Source organism: Hemicordylus capensis, chromosome 3 (assembly GCF_027244095.1).
Source record: "Hemicordylus capensis ecotype Gifberg chromosome 3, rHemCap1.1.pri, whole genome shotgun sequence".
Lineage (NCBI taxonomy): Eukaryota > Metazoa > Chordata > Lepidosauria > Squamata > Cordylidae > Hemicordylus > Hemicordylus capensis.
The window spans coordinates 196,669,077-196,691,828 of record NC_069659.1 but is presented as its reverse complement, the minus strand read 5'-3'; the positions used below and the strand labels follow the sequence as shown (position 1 = coordinate 196,691,828).

The 22,752-nt window shown below is 42.1% G+C and overlaps 1 protein-coding gene across 8 annotated transcripts in view; it reads left to right on the top strand.

Moving 5' to 3' along the window:
• GBF1 (golgi brefeldin A resistant guanine nucleotide exchange factor 1) overlaps positions 1-22,752 on the top strand; it is a 217,082-nt gene that overhangs the window by 123,959 nt on the left and 70,371 nt on the right. For 6 of the 8 annotated variants that reach the window (XM_053307405.1, XM_053307404.1, XM_053307401.1 and 3 more), the window contains exons 10-17: positions 2,647-2,867; positions 4,454-4,622; positions 4,751-4,962; positions 5,154-5,252; positions 6,457-6,651; positions 7,080-7,266; positions 8,029-8,166; positions 9,058-9,143. In XM_053307405.1, the coding sequence (XP_053163380.1) occupies positions 2,647-2,867; positions 4,454-4,622; positions 4,751-4,962; positions 5,154-5,252; positions 6,457-6,651; positions 7,080-7,266; positions 8,029-8,166; positions 9,058-9,143 (1,307 nt within the window). The remainder of the gene's footprint in view (positions 1-2,646; positions 2,868-4,453; positions 4,623-4,750; positions 4,963-5,153; positions 5,253-6,456; positions 6,652-7,079; positions 7,267-8,028; positions 8,167-9,057; positions 9,144-22,752) is intronic. The other 2 variants (XM_053307406.1, XM_053307402.1) reach the window with 1 other exon arrangement.

Here is a 22,752-nt window from a genome sequence, read left to right as displayed (position 1 = left end):
TAATTTCCTGATGGATCTGCCTCGATAAGGAGTATAGCAGAAGTTGGGGGAGGGGTTCCTAGTTACTTTAATACTGTCTCCAGATCTATGGTGAGATGCTGTAATAGTGGTTATAAGTTACCTCTATCAGTTATTTGTCCTGGAACTGGATGCCTCCAGTCAAATTGCTTCTTTCTACTGAGTTATATAATCACTTTTTCTCAGTCCCAAAAGATATCAGAGCAGAAAGACACAAAATGTATGGGTAACATGCAACTATATTTCTATCAAAATGTTTTATGTTGCTGCATTTTCTGTCTCTTTCTGGCTGCAGAATGCATTTTAGCGACTATAATGGTTCTGTTTTGCAGCTCTCATTTTTATTTACACCCATTTCTAGCTCACCCCTTCAAAAGGGCTCAGTAACGGACATCCAGACTAATCTCATGCTGGCAGTATAGCATTTTCTATTGCACGAGGGGTGTGTGTGTGTGTGTGTGTGTGCGGAATTTTGGTGATTCCTTCTTTGCCTCTGCTTCTTGAAAATATGTCCCTTAGGGTCTCACAACCCTCAAACATATTTTGGGGGATGCACAGAAGGCTGCATAGTTGGTGAGGGAGATCAGCAAAAATTGCCCCTCTCCCACTCGCATGATGGAAAGTGCTATTCTGCCAGTGTGGTGTTAATCTAGAATGCCAGCCACTATGAGTAACAACAAATAAAAGCACAACAAAATTAAAATACCCTGTTAAACTTAAATTACTCCATGTCTGTTTAACCTTGGCTATTGAATGCCAACCGAACGAGGAATGTTTTAATAGTGTTCAGGTTCTGACGTTGACAGACCTTTAAAGGAAAAGACTAGGGTTCCACAAGCAGAGACTGAGACTCCTTTTGAAAATAGTCAGTAATCAGAAAGGCATGCTCAGAGTTGATAGTAATGGTCATGCTGATACAAAGGCAAGAAGAAGTGAGGCCAGGGGTGTGGCAAGGTCTGAAGGAGCCCATGTTCAAAAATTGAAGGTGGGCCCCTGTTCCTTTTTCTTTCTTTTTTGTGGCTTTTTTTGTTGTTTTTTAAGGGGACCATTTTCTAACCCTTTCCTGCAGTAGGGGCACCAGGCACTAGACATCTGTCGCTGCTGCTTGGGATATCTTTGTAAAATCAGCCCTCCAGTTAAAGTCACCATCAGCTGAACATAATATCATCCATAAGAAACTGTTACTAAGCATACCAGCCACTGTCAAGTTGTGAAATACCAGTTTCAAAGTTATATCCATTACCAATTGAGCAAGAATACCTTGAAACCTTTAATACTTATTTTTTAAAAGTGTGATAAAATCTCATTGCTACCAATGTCTACATTCCTATCCCTCACCAGAAGCTACCACAAACAGCAACTGGTGAACCTATTTGGTGGCAGCATAAGCAGAAGTGCAAGACAACTGTTATTCTATATACAGGGGGGGGAAACTTTTTTTCTCATTGAACAGTTTTTGGGAGTCCCTTTCCTACAAAGCTTAATAGGAGCATGGACTCCCCAAGAATACTCAGTGTCTGCACTTGCTGTCAGTGGCAATAAGGTTCAGCCTTGTAACCGAGCAACAGTGCCTCTGAGCATATACAGAGTACATTATGTAGCATATACGCAACTAGATATCCCACATCTGGCGCTAATGAGTCTTGCTCTGTTTCCAAGCAGGCAGGATCCTCAGGGACCCCTTTCTGTTTTGAATTGGAACTTGAACTAAGGAATTGCACACAGACCGATGCAGAATGAGGCCCACTACAGCGGAGGCTGGGCAGACTTCTGGTTTGCTGGGTCAACTGTTTAAAAACTAGAACACCAAAATCTGCTAATGAGCCTGGTAAAAAATGGGGGCTGGGGGCAAGGGCTTCAAATTAAGCAACAGGGAGCCTCTCTGAATACACATTCATCCTAGGACCAAGGATTTCAGTCCCACTACTGAGTGCTGTGGCAGCCTTTCACACAGAAATACACTTCTGGTTCCAGTGGCATAAGAAGCTCTGACGGGGTCTTCAGAGAAGGCATGTAAGAATTGAATATGGCTCCCCATAGGGATGAATGGGAAATGAAATATTAATACCTCCAGAATGGCTGGTCAGAAAGCCCTGAAATTTTCAACATGTTGATGATAAATGTGTGGACATTCAAAGAGATTAGTCCACATGCTGATTTTTAATTTTTTTAAAAAGTTGTTTAAAAATTCATTAAAAACTGAGTGGACTGATTTCCTTGACCATTCACACATTTACTGCAATCATCAAGCATGTAGGAACTCAATGTGAAATTTCAGGGCTTTCTGATCAGCCGTTCCAGAAGTGTTAAAATTTTTGAGTTTCACACTGATCCTTATGGAGAAACTAAGTTGGAAATTTGGGTGCAGCTCCCTCTAGTGGTGGCCTATGTTCACTGCACCCATTTGAACACATAGCTCTGTCCTGGAGTGTGGCCAAAACCACTATGGGCTCTCTGTAGCAAAATCAGCACCTTGAATTGTGCCTGGAAAATAACAGAAAGCATTATCTGCATGAGCTGAAGTTATCAAGGCTAGCCTAATGTACGGTGAACATACAAATGGGAATTTGACTCTGAGCTGCTTAGTAATAGGTGTGTAGTTAATTTATTGCTGCTTCTTTTTATCAGCAGGTGGAATCGGTTTTGTTGATGTACCTTCTCCCAGCTCATCTGGAAGTTCAGAAAATACGTCTTCTGTAGTCAGCCCTGCTACTGATAGTGGCTTAGAACTTTCCTCCCAGCTCAGCTCAAAGGAAGATCTTACAGACTTGCCATTGGTCAACCCTTTGGGAATTGGTTCAGCAATACCTTTAAGTGAGCCTAGGACCAGATTACACCTAGAACCCCAGGTATGAGATTATCTTATTGCAGGGCCCAGCAGTCAACGGGGCAGCTATAGATTTTGTCTGTTTGCATCCCAGCTCTCTAGTAGGACTGCTGCATTCCTATTCTCTGGAGCAGCATGTTCTATTCACTTTACTTTTTAATATCATTGTGAATGTTTTTAATGAAGAAGAATCTTAATGGCATGAGGTGAAAATGTATTAGTGGACAAAAATTAGTGGTAGCTATTAGTATCTATTCCCAAGTAAAGTGGCTCAAACATGTATCTTTTAAAAATATAGCTATTTGTAAGTATAAATACAAAGCATAAACAGACTGCAGCAATGTGGCAGCAATGAAATTAAAACTACTTCATGTAGCTGGATGGTAATTATAGCTGCTGATTAAAGGTAGCTCAGATAATGTAATTAAACTGCTGTAGTTTGACTGCTAAGAATTATAATTACTTTCATCAATTGGGAAAAAATATTATTGAAATAGTCCTTACTTATTATCAAAGTGAAGACTCGCAATAAATTCCATACCAGTCACTGAGGAGGATACAGGCACGCCTACAGTTATCAGCAGACGGTGTGACAACCCCCCTTCTACTCATACAACTAGTGGCTCTTAACATTCTCAGTGTGTAGAATTTTCTAAGGTGCTTGCTGCAATCAGAATATTTTAGGATCCTAGACTAGGAAGAGAGCAATTGCATCAGAGGGGAAGAAAGGCAGCCTACTTTGACTGCATTTAGGACTCGAGTTCCAGGATTTTTAAAAAATTTTCAACTTTGTGGGGGTGGAAGTAATTGACAATTACTTCAAAATAGCTACAAATGTAGTTTCAATTACTTTTCTAAAATGTAGTTAACTAATAGTTTAAAACTATTTTCTTGGTAGTAGTTGTAGTTAAATTATTTTTAAAATAGTTTAATGTCCTTCAGTAGTAGACAGTTTGGTATGTTAGAGCCCAATCCTGCACTTGCTGGGGAAAAGAACTGTACTTTTGCCACTAGGTATTTATCTGTTGAATTTCTAGTTGGCTTTTTGACAGATTCATGCAGAGTGGTTCACAACAAGAATTATTGCAGGGTAAAAACAACATTTCAATGAACCTCAGTAAAACTCTCCAATAATTAAAAAAAAAAATCAAGTTCAAGCATTAATATCTACAATCCCTAATTAAGTTTTGATGTACCTTTTTATATTACAAAATGGCTTGAACCGTGAACCTTAGTAATTCATCCAGCCTATAGTTTGTATATTCAACTTCACCCCTAAGGAAAGTATAAACAGCCCCAGTCTTAAATTGTTTAGATATGGGTTAAGAATGACAAAAAGCTCCTGAGTAGCAGAGCAGTTCCACAATATGATGAACTGTCTCGGGATGCTCTTGAGTATGTTTCTGCCCTTCAAGTATTGGATGGACAAGTGTTGGCTACTACTGTAAGTGTAAGGTATCTAGGCACAGGGCTGAGCAACTGGCTAATTTTACCTTTGGACTCAAAGATTATTCTTTGAGTGGATGAGATTGTTTTTGTCGGGAAGCTACTCATATACCAAGATTAACTTGTACTGTTTTTCTTTCTTGTTAACTTGTATGGCTAAAGAATGAATCCCCTCAGGAGGAGAAGACTCCATCCGCCTCAGTGGAGTCCATCCCAGAAGTTCTTGAGGAATGCACATCTGAAGCTATACATTCAGACTTTCCTTCTGTTCATGATATGGACTATGTCAATCCCAGGGGAGTACGGTTTACTCAGTGCTCTCAGAAGGAAGGTGGGTGCTTTAGAATAAGACTAGTGTCTTCTGTCAACAATAAGTTGTATTTCTTGGTGCTCTAATTGAAAAAGGGCTGAAGCAGTCAAGCTCCTGTTGTAAACTTTCTACTTTCCCCCCTCCCCCAGGAACAGCATTAGTCCCCTATGGGTTGCCCTGTATCCGAGAACTACTCCGCTTCCTAATCTCCCTCACTAACCCACATGACCGCCACAACTCGGAGGTGATGATCCACATGGGACTACAACTTCTCACTGTTGCCCTGGAGTTGGCTACTGTTGCTAACTGTCCATCTCTTCTAGGACTTGTGAAGGAGGAATTGTGTCGATATCTCTTTCAAGTGAGTTTGGGCTATCAGATGTTTGCAGAATACTAGTATGTATTAGAGAGTAGTTATAGGAACTCAATTTTTATCTGAGTGCACCTTGACAGAAACCTTTTCGTTGTGATTTGGATTTTGGATTGTTTTGCAGATGGGGAGGAAATGAACGTTTCTGCATTAATAATCTTTCCATTTTACTTCATGCCTAGTTGCTGAGCGTGGAGCGACTCAATTTGTACTCAGCTTCCATTAGGGTTTGCTTCCTCCTCTTTGAGAGCATGAGAGAGCACCTGAAATTCCAGCTGGAGGTGAGGCTTCTAACATGCAGCTGTTTGGTCTTTGGAAGAGATAATATAAACAACTTTGTGATGATTTCATGTATGAGTGTGTTTACTGTATGGTACAGAATCCTGTCCAAGAATTTAGAAGATTGTTTAGGAAACTGGAGGTGACCACGTGTCTCTGTTTGGAAGGCTCAAGCTGCTTCTATCTCTAATTGGGAGTAAGGCAATCCTTTTGGTAGCAGACATGATCTAATTGAATGATGTCATCCAGGGAGAAGGGACTCTCACTTGGCCAGACTGACAGTATGTCAGAGATAGAAGGCAGGGATTTTGGGAACTTCCATTCTAAAGATCTCCTAGTTTAGTCATCCTTTTTTGAGGTCCCACCCCAATTTCCCCCTCAAAATTACCTTCCATAGATAGGACTGGGAGAAATACTTCTTTAGGCCTTAACTATGAGCCTCTAGGATTTTAAAAATGATTCCATCCCTCAGACCATGCTGCATGCAGGAAGGAAACAATGCTTCTCCCTGCCTGTTCTGAGGGAAGGAGGAGAGAGCTTTCCTGGCACAAAGTGTTTTTCTGACCAACTTGTTCCCTGCCTTCAGTGGTGGGGAACTGATTGGATAATGGGGATGGACGGGGACACATACACACCCTATATTAATTAATCACCTCCTCTTTGGCCTTTTGCCACCATGTAAACTTTTTTTAAAACTGCTGCTGATTTATTGGGTGCTTTATGTGTTTGTATCTGCTGCTATTCTCTCCTGTGATTGTTGTATTTGGTGATTTATTTATTTTTTATTTTTTATTATTAATATTGTTGTTAGTATGTTAGCTATCTTGAGCATTCCCAGAATAAAAAAGTAGGATACAAATGTCCATCATCATCAACACTTATTGCTTAAAGCAGTAATACGTTAATTGGGCAAAGATGCACCTTTTTAACAGTGGTGACTCATATATTTAGCAGCAGGATAGCAACTGACCCTATTCAACCCTGCATAGCATTCCTCCAGTAGCCATTCCTGGTGTCTGTCTTGTATTGCTTTCTAGTTTGTGAGCCTTTTGGGACAGGTTATCATCTTCCCATTCCTTGTTATATATGCACATTTTAATTATATAGCACTTTTTTGGTTGAAAAGTGATAAACAAATACTCTTCGTAACAACAAAAACTCTGCTTTTTTCATACTGTGTCCTGAGCTAATCTTTGTTTCCACTAGATGTACATAAAGAAGCTGATGGAGATAATCACTGTGGAAAACCCCAAGATGCCCTATGAGATGAAGGAGATGGCCCTGGAGGCCATTGTTCAGCTCTGGAGGATCCCTAGCTTTGTCACTGAACTTTACATCAACTATGACTGTGACTACTACTGCACTAACCTGTTTGAAGATCTCACCAAACTGCTCTCCAAGGTCCTGAAAAGAAACTACTTGGCTCTTTGCTTTCCAGTAGAGTTGCAAACACTTAAACATGGAAGCAAATAATAGCATAACCACACAGGGCTGTTTTTAACCATTTCATAACAGCTACTTGGTGTGTGTAATGGAGGATGGTCTGCTTGGAAGTGTGGTGCTGGGGAAAGGAGGATAAGCCTTTTCCCAATAAAAATGTCCAAGGTTTGCATAGTTGTATAGATCTTTGGGCTGAATAGAGTTCATGTTCAAATTTCTGGCTGTTGTAATTGCCTTAAAATTCTGTGTTTATTGTTTTTGTTCTCTTTGATTTTGTTTTTAATGTTTGTTTTTTGTAAACTGCTCCCTGTCAGTTGAACAGTATATAAATATGGTAAATGAAATAAATTTAGATGTAACTTTAGGTTTACCTGTATTTGATTTCCCAGAATGCCTTTCCTGTTTCTGGACAACTGTACACTACTCACCTGCTATCCCTTGAAGCATTGCTGACGGTGATTGATAGTACTGAAGCACAATGTCAAGCCAAGGTGCTAAACAACATCTACCAACAGGAGAAGGAGGCACTAAAACCAGGCACCGATATTGCCTATAACATCAAAGAAACAAGCCATAGTGAGAATATTTTAGCTGATGTCTTCATCTTTATTTTATAATCATTTCTGTCTATATGATTATAAAATGTGACTGTGTTTTCACAAGACCTGTCCTGCTCTATAAATTACCAGTCCTAGACACTTCTGCTAACCCCACCCCGTTTAAGCCTATTTTTTGTGAGATTTTTCTCAGTAAGAGTTCAGTCCATCGTTTTCCTTTTAACTTTGTTCATGAACTTGAGCTGACCTGTGATTATTCTTATTCTCTTGAATAACATCTCCTTTCTCTAAAGGCGAATGATTATTTAAAATGAGGGATAATAGCTAAAGAATAACATTGTCACTTTAAAACTGCTCATTCTTGATGACTCTAATTTTCCTTGTGGAAGTGAGGAATTATAAATAGTATCTCACATATTACTACTATCTAATTTTTACGGAGGCAAAAGAACAAGTTCTTTTAATTACTTCGTTTCCAAGGAGGCCTCTGGAATGGTATAAGGCCTTCCTGGGTATGGATTTGAAACTCCATGTAGCAAACAGTTGCAAGGTTTTACGTTGCTAGCTGTTAAGATTGATAAACAACATTGAATTGTTAGGAGGTATTGTTTTTAATTGTTTAAGCTTTGGTAGTTGTGTTCAGAGTAATTAATTGCTCAACTATTGGAGCCCTTTTGTATGTTTTTAAATTTATGTATTCTGTTTTTATGTATGTTTACTGAAGATCTGTTGACCATTAATAAACATGATTCTGATTCTAGTTTTCCTATTTCCACTGTAGTTTCTGAGGGGATGCTAACAGAAGAGAAATGCCCTAAGCCAGAATTACTAGAGACATGTCAAGCCACTAATGGCTGCTTTGTGGATGACCACATGAAGCAGCAAGAATCTCTGAATTTGGAGGTGGGAAATGATGCAGGTAAATCTGACTCTCTATTAATATTTGTGCACAATTGCACCTTGAATATCTTTCCTCCTTCTTTCTTCTCTGTAGGTGTATGACAGCTGCAGCTCTCTTGGACCAGAGGATCATATAAATTTACTTGTGATTATGCTTTGAGTATGGTAATAGTTGATGCATTTCAATAAGGTGGTTAAATATATCTTGACTAATTGAGATGTCAAAAAAAGAATTGAGTTCTAATTAATGTTATATAGTGTACATATAATGTTATATAGTGTACAACCCCTGCTAGTTTGGCAAAGAGGCACCTTTTAATGTGGTGATTCTCTTTATTTAGCAGGGGGAGAGTAATTGGCCCTATCCACCCCCAGCACAGTACCTCCAGTGACTGTTGCTGGTGTCTATCTTATGTTTCTTTTTAGATTGTGAGTCCTCTGGGGATAGATGGCCATCTTATTTATTTGTTTTTTCTCTGTGTAAACCGCTCTGAGCCATTTTTGGAAGTGTGATATAGAAATTGAATGAATGAATGAATGAATAAATAAATCCAATTATATCCTATAATATGTGAGATAGCTACATAACTCCTAACCCTTCATTTTCTTCGACTGCTTGTGGCTCCCTACACTTGTCGGGTAGCCACCTTGCACATTATGGGGGAAAGGTGTTTTACTGTGTATCTGCTTCCACTGTAATATGTGAAGAGGGTTTTTCATATTTGCAGCTAATTAATGAGACCTTGTTATCTAACATAGAACTGGGTTTAACAAACAAAAGCAGTGCTAATGGATTTTGGGTGGTAGGTAAGGAGTGAGGAATAGAAAGCTGTTTAACTGAATATAACAGGCCATGTTGAGAAAGATCTGTTGTGAAAGCACTCCTTTTTTGTGTGTTTCATTTTTGTAGAAAAGACCATCCCACGGAAGCCTACTCGCTTTTCCTGCCTCTTACCCACAACACATGAATTGACAAAGATAAAGAGTAAAAAGAAGGTATGGCCTGTTGCTTTTTTCTAAAGCATGCATAATAATTAGTTATTCATTCATTCATTCATTCATTCATTCATTAAAACACAAACCCTACCCTCAAGCTTACAATCAAAGAAGACTAGATACATGAGGAAATTAGAGAGGAGGGAGATTGTATTTGAGTATGCCAGAGGTAGAGGTAAGTTTTTGTTGTTGTTGTTTTTTATTGTGTTTGGAAAACATAGTAATGGAAGGAGCCAAGTGGATGTCAGGAAGTAAGGAGCAGCAAGAAGGGAAAGGAGACATTCGCGTATGTAATATAGCAAGAAGCAGGTACATAGAGAAAGAAGTGGCTGCACAAACAGAAAGGAGATAATGAAGACTGGGAAACTCCTCTCAAGGCTTACCACTTCAAGGCTGCTTTTCACTGCTCAAAGAGGCTTACAATAAATAAAGTTACAATTAAACTAAGCCAGAAAATAAAATCACATCGCAGTTGTTAAAACAAACTGTAAAATATACCAGAGAAAGCAGACAAACACAAGCTAAATTTTTAAAAATGTGTTTATATCCTTTGCAAAAGTTGTTTAAAGCTCTTCTTTGCTTGTACTAGGCTGGATTTCATACTCTTTTTTTTTTCATGCCATCTTTGTTGTTTTGAACTGATAGTTTTATATTGATTTTATTTTGTGTATTGTTCATTGTGTGTGTGTGTATGTGTAGTATAAAGTGCAATATATAAAAATATAATATATGATTAATTAACATTGTATCTAACAGAGAAAGTCACTTCAGGGTTGTATACAAAAAGTGAGATGCAGATTGAAGAAAATAACAGCTGCTTGCTTCAGTGAACAGAGCATTCAAAAGTAGAGCTGTGCATTAATCTTTTTTTTTTAATTGATTGGAGGTTGAATTGAATCAGCCAGACTCAGTTTTACTTTGAATCAGCACAGATTCAATTTGAATTTGATCCAAATCAATTTGGGGGAATTTAAAGGGCCAGGGGGCACCAGAGTCCAGTGAGTGGCAACTGCCACCTAAACCCCAAAGGAATTGGGCAATGGGTGATCTTTTTAGGGATTTTTGAATTTGGAGTGGTCTTATTTTTTCTGCCATAGGGAATAATGGGGATTCAAAGTGACCCAATTTCTCCCTGAGGGTAGTGCCAAGGTGGTCCAAAGTGGGTTGGGGGTATGGCACATTGGGTGCTAACTAGCCCCCAGCCCACAAGCCATTGTGGTACTCAGTTTTTTTAAAAGGAGTTTTTGAAGTGTTTGGACTCTTTGGTGTGTTATAACATTTTATCATTACAAATCCCTATAAAGATTCTTTGCACATCAGAGAGTCTAAACAATTCAGATTTTTTTTTTAAAAAAGAACTGAATACCCTATTGGCTTGCAGGTCGTGGGCGGCAGGATTAGTGGCATCCCATATGCCAACCACCTCCTCAATCTGCAAACAAGTAGGGTAGTCGGGTTTTTTTTTCTTCTTTCTTTTCTTTTTGCATTTTTGAATTGTTTAGACTCTCTAGTCTAAACCTTGCTGGTGTGCAGTGAATCTTCATAGGGATTCATTATGATGTGCTCCACCTCCAACCTACCTTGGACCACCTTGGTGCTGCCCATGGGGAGTAATGGGGCCACTTTGAATCCCATTATTCCCTATTGAAGAAAAAATAAAACCACTGCAAACTCAAAAATTCCTTTTAGAAAATCACCCCTTTGCCCAATTCTTTTGGGGTTTGTTTGGTAGTTGGCACCAATGGGACATGATGTAATGGCAATGACAAAGGGAAAATTGAATCTCAAATCCATTTGAATCAAATCTTCCCAGATTCGATTCAAGTTCTATTTTGGCTAGGGGTGACAGAGCAGATTCATTTCGAGCTTGAGTCACTTGAATTGACCAGATTCGAGTCAAGTCAATTTGACCTTGAAATGATTTGCACATCCTTTCAAAAGACAAGATTCTACAGTGATAGAAGCCCTGCTTCTAATTCTTGCTGTTCTAATGGAGTAGAGAGAAGGCATTTAGAGCATGGTTCAATTTCCCAACTGCAGCTGGTGCATTGGTCTATTATAGGGATAGGTAATTTCTCCAGTAGGTGGGTTCTGGATCAAAAACCCAGTTTAAAGGTCAAAACCAGCATCTTGGGTTGGTCCTAGAAGCATACTGCCAGTGTAAGTGATATAGCACAGGTTGTATCTATTCACTTGCTCACAACAACAGACAAAAGGCAGACAACCAGCTTTTGCTCCAGATGAAGTTTCCAGTTCTTCAATGGCAGCTCTTCCATAAAACACATTACAGTGGTCAAGTCTAGAAGATCTTATTAAGTGATCCTCATGGTATTCATGATGCTGGGTACTGTGCCTGTGCAGGTCCTCACAGGATAGAACTTCATAGCTCCTCTTGCTCTCTTAACTGCGTCACGTTTCAAAAGCATGGATCAGCATGGCAGGCTCATGAAGGGATAGCCTCTGCAACAAGTGCAGTGGATAAAAAGCCTTTCTAGCAACAGCCTTCACCTTCCCAAAAAGCAGGTCCAGACCTAGGAACTTTTCAGTTGGTCTGACAGGGAAACAGTTGGTCCTTCTTTCATAGCCATGTCAATCCCTCGAGACCCCAGTCATCCCCTATGAACAGCACCTCAGTCTTTTCTGGATTCAGTCTGAATGTGTTGGCTCTATTTGACTTTATTTGCTGTTGAAGATAAGCCAGCATACAGGACAGAAAAGAAGAATTAATGAAAGCATAACAATCATTGCTGGCTTTTAGTTGGTTCTCACATTCATTTCTAAGTCCTGCTGCCATAGTAATTGTTATAATTAGAGTATTCACGTTCATTTGAGTTCATGAATGCTTGTGTTTGTGTGTTTTATGTGAATCCCAAATGGGGCTCCTCCACCTGCATGCATCTTTTGGCTTAGTCCTTTGCCAAAGAGGATGTGTGTGCTTCAAGTTTCTGCCAGAATTGTTGAGAAGCTAGCTACTGCCTCTGTTGTAGATTAGTATTCTAGACTTTCTTCAGAGCAGTGGTGGGAATGGAGTTTGACAGTATCTTAAAGGAAGTTTTACAGATATTCCAGTCAGTTGTGAACTGCCTTGACATCTGGTTATAGTCACTATAAAAATGTACTAGTTAAAGACATTAAGCAACATTGGCTGCTTACTTAAAACTGGCAGTCTGCCAAAATGATTTATTATCTGGACAAAGCATATTATAGCACTTGAGTGTTACCGTTTCTCTGCTTTCTAGTTTGAATTTGGTGCATCTTATTTGGTATTGGGTGACTATCGCGTAACTACTGCTGATATTTACACAACAGTCTTGGGTGTCATTCCCAAAATAAGGATACAGATTGGTTTTGTGGTTAATTTCTGAGAGATTACAGAGATTCTATGGTAAATTGATGCTTCCTTTTCTAGAACCATTTATATAGAAATCTGTAGTTTCCCACTGAAACTCAAGCTAAAATGATTCTTAAGGAGGAAGCTTTACATATAAATAAGTAAATTAAATCAATCAAGGAAAGATGACACCTGGCTTTTAAGGATATTTTCCTTTTTTAGTAGAGCCACTGGAATACTGTAGGAAGCACAATGTCAGATCAAGGACCATTTCCTACACATCAATAACCCTAGAGTAACCAACCAGTTAGGACATATTTCATAGTACATTTTGAGGAGGAACAAAGTGGGAGTGGTGAGGGGTAGCAAATTTTTTAAAGTGTTCTGCAACACCTTTTTTGTCCACCTGTGGTGGATTTTTGTTATTGTTGCAGCAGGATTGAATCAGCAGTGTGGTGTAGTGGTTAGAGTGTTGGACCCGGACCGGGGAGACCCGAGTTCAGATCCTCATTCAGCCATGAAACTCACTGGATGACTCAGGGCCAGTTATGTATCTCTCAGCCTAACCTACCTCACAGGGTTGTTCTGAAGATAACTATAACCATGTACACTGCACTGGGCTCCTTGGAGGAAGAGTGGGATATAATGGTAAATTAAATATAAATAAATAAATAATACTCTGCTGTTAAGCACAAAGCCTTGTTAATGATCTGAATGTTTGCTATTATATTTATTTCAGGGATTTTGGTGAGCTAAGTTGCCATGTTAGAATCAAGTTGTAATTAGGTGTAATTAAATTGTGCTGAAATATAGCTACCAATATTGCCACTCCAGTGTAGGTGGCAAAACTGAGGACACATTTGGTGATTTTCGTGGGGGATGGCTTAAGCTCTGCCTATTGCTTCATTTCCCATCTTCAAAACTACCCCTGCAAACACTACTATATCATATAGTACCATTCCAGGGGGTGCATTCTAAGGGGAAAATGGTGGCTGAAGGCTCATGGCTGTTGGGAGGTATGTCATTACTACAAAACTGGCCGCAGTAGTGAGGAAAAATGTTGTCACCAAAAAGAGGCCAGTTTAACCTTCCTTTTTACCCCTCGACCCCCAGAATATTAAAACCAAAAGTTCTCACTGAAGAACTTTTGGCTAGCACTAGCTATAATTATCCTCTGCTATCACCAAGCCTATCTGTTTTGAAGGATATTTTCTAGTCTCTAAGCTGTAGTTTCACTGCTTTTTGTGTTTTTCTTTAGTTATCACAACTTGGAAAGCAATGAGACATGTTGTTCAGTGTTAGCAATGTTGTGCTTCTCATGGGGTGAGTCAGACCACCAGAATTATGCATTTATCTTTAATAGACCCCCACATAACTCCTACCCTACCACACAGCTTTTTAGTAGTTCTGTTTCCATTGCTTTTCAACTAAAGTTAAAACAATAGAAGGGAGAGAATAGAGCAGAGATGGCTGAGGAAAAGATTGTCCGCCGCTCGCTGTCTCAGCATCTTGCAATATATATAATTTGGAATTTTAGCTTTATTCATATGGCACTGGTTAGAACATTGACCACATTTTATCTTTGCTAGAGGTCTCAATTTTGTGATGTGCTCTCAGTAACTAAACAGAAATGGAATCCTAAACACTTATAATCAATAACTGAAAATGTGTACAGCAGTGGCTAAAATATTTCCTTATCTTGAAACATGTTTTGAGATGCAAACTTTGATGGTGAAATGGAGGACGGTGATCCACCAAAATTGGTGTCACAGTCATCGGGAGTGTCGTTTCCTGCTGGTGATGGGCAGTAACTAAGAACTGACATTTATTCTGGTTCTTTAGTAAAGTTCACATAAATGTTTGTATTGGATCCCTTGTCACACACAACCTTTTAGTTAACCCTCTCTTGGACTGCTGAATGTGATAGGTATTCCTCAGCCTTAGGAGTCCAGTTCCAGTAAATGTGAATAATGGTTAAAATGCACACGATGTTCTTTCTTAAGAATTGGCCACATTTCTCAAAGAAAACATAAAGATTAACTTGTTGAATTTTTGCTATGCTTTCTAGGTCTCATGGGGTGTTTTGTTCAAAGCTACCTGAATTCCTTTGCAAAGAACTACTCTAGAGGTTATTATTTACAATATTTGAATTGCCTCTAAAATCAGCTTAGATTTTAACTAAGCTTGCTAAATACTAAGTGAGATACATCTCTTTCATTTCTAAACACAATCCTGTTCCTCTTATTTTGGGAGCATTCTTCCCTCTTCAGATTTTAAGAGGCCAGGGCTTGTTTTGTACTTATTTGTAAAGGAAGACCTAACAAGCCGGCTTTTTGTTTTTTGTTTGCTTGTAGAGTAGTGGAAGATGAAAGCCATTAGGCTCTGTTTTTCAGTCTTCTCTCATAGATAAACACCAATACACTTAATTTTGGGAGGATGGCATAACTAATATAAGAAACCATGTATATCTTTACTGGTGGGGCCACATAGCGAACACTGGCAATGTTGTGCTATCCGTATTGGAGACTGTGAGTTTGATCTGAACTTGCATGAGCAGAAGGAAGCTTGTGCAAATAAAACTCCCTGCTCCTTACTGCAGCCTCCTGTGCCCCTGCCCCCCCAAAAGTTGCTTCTGAAGGTCTAGGGGATTCTCACACAGTATGACATGGAGTCTGGGAAGCTGTAGGAAGAGTTGGGAATTGGTCCAAATCAGTCTGAAACAACTTGTGCAAGTTGGCTCACTCTTGTTGTGCTCCAACCCAGTGTAATCAACACTGAAGTGACCATTCAAGTGATTTGTTGAGTGTGCAATTGCTATCACATATTTTTACTATTACAATTTTTAAAACTTGCTAATAGTTAGTTGATATACTGGTGATGCAATATGCATGATGGATCTTCAACAATACTTCTCTCCAGACCTTTTTATTGCATAAACTAAAAGGGGGAAAAACCTGCAGCAAAGAACATATGATCTGGATCAAGATCCGTCGAGATCCATAAGAATGGGTTCTGCGCGTGCGCAGAGACCACACGGTAGCCATGCCTCAGCTTGTTGAGGCATCCAAGCCCCACCCTCACACTGGCAGCGTGCTATTTAAGGGCCGGCTGGGCGTCATCTTCCTCAGTTCTTTTCCGACCGCCATAATGTTTAGACTTCGGTCTGCCGCCTCCTGTCGGTTAAGTTCCTCCATGAGTTCATCTGTTCATAAAAACAAAAAACAAAAAAACAACACTTTATTATTCCGTGTATGACTGTGGACTGGCTGACAATCTACGATTCGGTAAATTGACTACATTTTGGCTGACAAACTTGACTGGTTTTTCTGACTCGGAACGCCCGACTGCCTGATTGCGTGCCCCAACATGTCTGAGGAGAAAAAGTCCTTCAAAAGGTGTGACAGCTGTAAAGCCAAGCTCCTGTCAAAGGACTTACACGACTTGTGCTTACTATGTCTGGGAGAAGAGCACAATGTCTCAACCTGTCGGATATGTTTGTCGTTCTCGAAACAAACGCGCAAGAATAGAGCGCTTCATCTGAGGGCCGCCATTTATGACGACGCCTTAAGTCCCTCGACACTGGGTGAGCCACATTCGTCAGCTGCGAGGTCAAAATCGCCTATGGAATCGGCGTCGGCACCTCCTTCAATATCGATGCCCCATCGATTGAAATCCACCAAATCGACCCTAGTGTCAACGCCGGCCCATCCGGCATCACACCCCTCTGCTTCGACATCGACAGCGTGCGCTGTTTCTACGACACCGGCCTCAACGTCGAAATCCGCGCATGGTCTGCCTAAGCTTACGCACTCGGCCTCGACATCCGAGCAGTCTCTCTCGACATCGAAGTTTTCCAAACACCGTGCCGGTTCTCCTGTGTCTTCGAAACACCGTGCCTCATCGCCTGTGTCTCCACCTCCATCCTAACGCCAGAAGACAATCGATCTAATACACACGCCATCTCCACCGTCAGCCTCTCATCTGCCCTCGGCTCTATGCCACTCCCCGACGTCGGAGTCGGCGCCAGGAACTTCGATGTCAACAACAGCCCAACATCCACCAGCACCGTTGTCTTCGGCATCGAGGGCCAGATCCCTGTCTCCTGCTAGGACGCCGGTCTCTTCTTCGGCTCCAATATCGCCAGCACCCAGAACTATGTCCACTCTCCATGCTCCTATGGTCTCGATGACGATGAGAGTGTCACCTAGCTGTCCAATCCCATTACCGACCTTCGACGTCGATGACGATGCGACTCATACTAACGCGACGGCTGCATTAGATCCTTCGACCGCACAGACCTTACTCTCGATGCTGGACTCTACCTCGAGCACCCCATCAACATCTACCTTTAAAGGTTTTCCACCATCAAGTGTTGATGCAGATGCTTCAGTGGTCCCATCGGGGAACACCTTATCAGCTCTCCACCTACATGACTCCTCGACCTGGCACACGTGTGGTTTCACACAGCAGACCCCGGCCACTGCGCCTGGAACTAGCGGATTGGGGACTTGTTCTCCTGGTGCCGCATATTCTGATCATCCAACAAGGGATTGGAGACCGTATACTCCTCTACCCTCATCTCTGACAGTCTCGACATTGCCTCAGCAGCCTTTGAGAGTTCCATCCTATGTAACAAAAGCATCTCAGACCCTGCGGGTACAAACGGATCAATGATGTACCCAAACCATAATACCACAGGTGTGATCCATAGGCACACAAACGTGCTCTCCACACTCTCCATGGAACGTTACCACAGAGAAACAAACAGCTCTGCCCTCTTCACCAGTGGCATCTGAATCTGAGCATTATGGATCCTCTGACTTCGAGTCGGACCCAGAGGATAAAGAGTCTCTTGTGGCCCCGCCAGTGGATGTACCTCGTGCAACGTACGTGTCTCCTAATGAGGAGATGAAATCTTATCACAAGCACATTCGTGCCATGGCAGAGGCTCTGGGCCTGGACATTTGATCACAATTGTTTACAATTGATGATCCGGTGTACAACTTCATGTTACAGACACAGTCCACTCAACCTGTGGCCTTACCCATGCTTCCGGTCATTACCAGGGCAGCTAAATGCACATGGGAAGTATTACACACCTCAACACCGATGAGCAAGAGGTTAGAGAGCTTATACCACATACAAGAAAAAGATAACACTTATCTTTTAAAGCACCCTGCAACAAATTCCCTTGTGGTAGATTGTGCAGCCTCCTCAAAGACAGGAAGACGTTACTCGACACCTCCTGAGAAGGAAGGCCGCAAACTGGACTTACTGGGCAGAAAAATTTATTCTACCTCATGCCTTTCCATCAAGGTAGTGAACTATGCCGCCTGTACAGTGAAATATTGCCACAGTATTTGGGAGAGCCTATGGAATGAGCTTGACTCTTTACCCCCAGAAGATTTCAAGAAGAAATACCAACAGACTCTGGAGAGGTCAGCGGAATTAACGCGACAACAACTGAGCATCGCTAAACACCTTGCATAATCAGCGTCCCGTTCCTTAACTGCAGCTGTTACACTCCGCAGGCATGCCTGGCTGCGGTCTACCGGCCTCCAAACGGACATGAAAGAGAAAATTGAAGGACTGGTATTTGATTGCACTGGGCTTTTCAGTGAATCCACAGACTTAACTATGGAACAGCTTAAAAAGTCAAAATTTACTGCCAAAAAATTTACAGCTCAAGCTTCCACTTCACCATACAATCCAAAGAATCGGTCTTACTTGGGAAGATACAAGACTTCGTTCCGGCAAGAGGACCATCGGGACTTCAGAAGACCATACTCATCTTACAATAAGCATCCCTACCAGGGCAAAAACAAATTCTCGCAGTCTCAGAAATCTAAGCAACCTGAATCCCAAAAGCGCCTTTGAGATTCAGGACTACCCCCGGACACCACTCCACTCCCCATCCCCGCCAGCAGGGGCCTTACTACCAACGCCAAGCAACAACATCAAGCTGGCAAGCCGTGCCCCTGCATGGCACCGCATAACATCAGACCGCTGGGTCTTGAAAATCATTTCGTCGGGCTATGCTATAGAGTTCAAGTCCTTGTTATTTGGGGATGAGGATTACTCCTCCCTCAAAGGCCTTACAGGAAGAAGTACGGGAGTTATTGGAGAAGGGTGCAATCACCCGGGTTCCGTGGGGGTGCAGGCGGGAGGGGTTCTACTCCCGCTACTTTCAAATTCCAAAGAAGGATGGAGGGATCCGTCCCATCATGGATCTCCGTCGCCTAAACAAGCTGATCACAGTAAGGAAATTTTGAATGATGGCGTTGCAAGAGATATTTCCACTGCTCCAAGGCGAACAATGGCTTGCAACCCTGGATCTGAAAGATGCCTACTTTCACATCAGCATCAGGGAACACCACAGAAAATATCTCTGGTTCACTGTGGGAGATCAAGTGTACCAATACACAGTATTTCCATTTGGTCTGTGTACCGCCCCCCGGGTCTTCACCAAATGTATGGCTGCAGTGATCGCCTACCTCAGGACCAAAGAAGAGTTACTTTCGCAGATTCAGTGCGTATTATCACTTCTCCAGGAACTCGGCATCGAAGTAAACTGGAAGAAGTCACACCTGGAGCCACTCCAAAGGATCTCCTTCATTGGTGCGGTCTTGGACGCGATAGCACAAAAGGCATACTTGCCAAAGGACAGATTCCTATGGATCCAGAATCTAGTCCATCTCTTCCAACAACAACCCAGGCAACCAGCACGACTCATACGACTTCTGGGTCTAATGGTGTCATGCTCAGCGGTGGTTCCTTACACTCGCCTGAAGATGTGGAAACTACAATTGTGGTTCCTGCCCGTCTTCCATCCCATCCGAGACAACCCAGGGAGACGCTTAGAACTGCCTCTACAAATCCTGAAATCGCTTACGTAGTGGGTGACCCCGAGAAACCTTCTGAGTGGAATTCCCTTCGAGACTCCATCTCCTGCAGTCTGGTTGACAACAGACGCATCTCTCCTCGGTTGGGGTGCTCACTGCAGTGGTCATCGAACGCAAGGGAAGTGGTCTCGGACTCAGTCCCAGCTCCATATCAATTTTCTAGAGCTACTGGCAGTTTTCCAGGCACTACAAGCTTTTCTGCCGCTCGTCCAAAACCAAGTGGTACAAGTGCAGCTTGACAATACAACAGCCCTAGCATACATCAATCGCCAAGGGGGGACTGTGTCTCGAAGCTTGTGTGCCCTAAGTGTTCAACTGTGGCATTGGTGTATCCAACATCAAGTCACACCCATGGCAATACATATCAAGGGCCTAGACAATGTTCTGGCCGACGATCTCAGTCGTGTGTTTCTGCTGGAGCGTCATCACGAATGGTCCCTCAAAGAGGAATGTATAGCTCCCCTCTTCCACCACTGGGTTCAGCCGACCATAGACCTCTTCGCATCTGCCTTGAACACGAAATGCGTATGTTACTGCTCGAGGGCGGGACACGATCCTCAATCGCTGGGGGATGCTTTTCAACTGGAATGGTCCCGGGAGAAGCCTTACATGTTCCCTCCACATCCAATAGTCAAACGGGTGGTTGCCCGGCTACTGGCCTCACCCACTTCGGGGATTCTGGTAACACCCTGGTGGCCCCGCCAGCCATGGTTTCCTCAAGTACTCAAACTATCACGGGGTCGTTTTCATCATCTCCGTCAAGTACCGGACCTCCTGTCCCAAGACAACGGAGTGGTCTTCAACCTGGATGTGCAAACTCTCCGTCTCACTGCCTGGCTAATCGGATGTTAGACCGTATACTGCTCAATCAGCGCAAATCTTCCACCAGGTGCAACTAGACTAGCAAATGGTGCAGATTCAAAATTTATGCAAGAACTCATGGGTTCTTCCCCATGCGAGCCTCTATACGAGATGTTCTTCTTTATCTGACCACCCAGAAGTGTCAAGGCCTAGCTAACGTCTCCTTGAAAGTCCATCTGGCAGCTCTTTCATCGAAACATCCTGGCTGGGAAGGGAAGACCTTGTTCTCACATCCACAAAGTAAGGCATTCCTAAAGGGGCTTTCTAATGTTTATCCACCCATTCGAACTCCAGTCCAACCTTGGAGTATCTCCCTGGTTCTCTCATCACTAACTCAGGCTCCTTTCGAGCCCATGACCTCTGCACCCCTTAGGCTGGTTACCTTGAAGACTGCATTCCTGGTTGCCATAACAACAGTGCGCCGAGTCAGTGAACTGACTGCACTTAGAGTAGATCCGCCCTTCACTAGGTTCTTTCCGGAAAAGGTCTTGATGCATCTGGACCATAACTTCATACCCAAAGTTGTTTCAGACTTCCATCTGAACCAGGATATAGTCCTACCCACGTTCTTCAGGAACCCTTCAACCGCATTGGAACAGTCTATGCACTCACTAGACGTTCGTAGGGCGTTACTATACTACCTAGATAAAACTAAAGGTTTTTGCACATCTCCACGCCTTTCTGTGGCTTACAAGGGCTCTAAAAAAGGCAACAACATCACCAGGCAGAGACTGTCCTCATGGCTGGTCGATCTCATAAAACTTACCTATAGTCTACAGGGAAAATCACCCCCCGAAGCTATCAAGGCCCATTCAACCCATGCCTATGCTTCCTTGGCCGCACACCTTTCGGTCATATCTTTCAAGGACATTTGCAAGGCTGCTACGTGGTCCACGGAGATACCCTTTGTAAAGCATTACGCTCTGGATGTATGCTCTGCTGGCTAACTTCGGGAGAAGTGTTCTTAAAAGGGTGTTACAATAGCCACTACTGCACCCTCCTCCTTGGAAGAGCTGGCTAAACACCCATTCTTATGGATCTCGACGGATCTCGATCCAGATAAACAGGTTGCTCACCTGTAACTGATGATCTGGAAGAGATCCGTCGACATCCATAAGACCCTCCCGAACCACGCCTCTGCAGTAGGGCTGTGCTAGGCGCGTAATGGTGTGTAGGCCATTTTTTCTGTTCCAAACACTTCTTTGATGAACTCATCTTTAAAACTGGATGGTCGTCCTTCACAGCGGTTATCCAAAGAACTGAGGAAGATGGCACCCAGCTGGCCCTTAAATAGCACGCTACCAGCATGGGGGCGGGGCTTGGACGCCTCGACAAGCTGAGGCATGGCTACCGCGTGGTCTCTGCGCAGGCGCAGAACCCATTCTAATGGATCTCGATGGATCTGTTCCAGATCATCAGTTACAGGTGAGCAACCTGTTTTTTCGACGTACATACGTCAGCTTCAGTGTTCTGTGTCCCACTGTTTAAAATCCACACTCTTATATGCAAAACTCTCCCCAATCTAATCAAGTACCTGGTTAGCACATAAAGGAGGAAGGAAGAAGGGAAAAGAGGTGAAGATTGATGACTCACAGATATGCCTGTTTAACATTAACTCTGAAAGAAAGAAAAAACAAAAAGGGAGGCTATAACACGAAATACTGCTTACACCTTTTAATGATCTGTGTACTTGGCCTGATTTCTTTCCGCTCTTCCTTGCTGTTGACCCTGGGCCGTAACTCATCTAAATATAATGCTTCCCTTATTTTTCTTTTTAACATGCCAGTCTAAGATGCTTACTTTGAGAGGCATTGTTATTCCATTGTGTTTATTTTTCATATGTACCTACTATGGTCTTTCTTTGTTTATCATAACTAAAACTAAACAGGCAAGGTATATGACTGCCTATATATAGTACAATCAACACTCGTGGTTTTACCAATTGCTTCCTTACACAGCTTGCAGTGCAGCAAAATTTTGCCATCTTGGTGGAAACATTAATATCACTGTTAGGCAAAAGGAGAGACACACAAAAGGCCGATGACCTACCTGGGAATCAAGACAAAACAGATGACAAAAGTGTGATTGTACTATATATTGTTATATTATAAATGGTGTTTTGTAAGAAAGCACTAGCAGAATCATGATTGCTGGAGGTTATCATGTTGTATTTTTGTCTGGTCAATGACCGCAATAAAGATTCCATTCCTATACCATTTAGTTTGTAGGTTATCCTCCCCTAGACAAATTTCTGTTTCCAGGAAAGGTAACCACCATTGATTGTCCAGTGCTTCTCTCGTCAGGCTTATACTCACTCCCCTGTTGATGCAGTCATATACCTTATCTGCCTGTTTAGTTTTGGTTATGATAATTATGATAAACAGGGAAAGACCATTGTCTAGATTGGGGGGAGTTTTGGATTTAAGAGTGTGGATTTTAAACCGTGGGACATAGAACACTGAAGCTGACGTATGTATGTTGAAACGTATGTTCTTTGTTGCAGTTATCCCCGCTT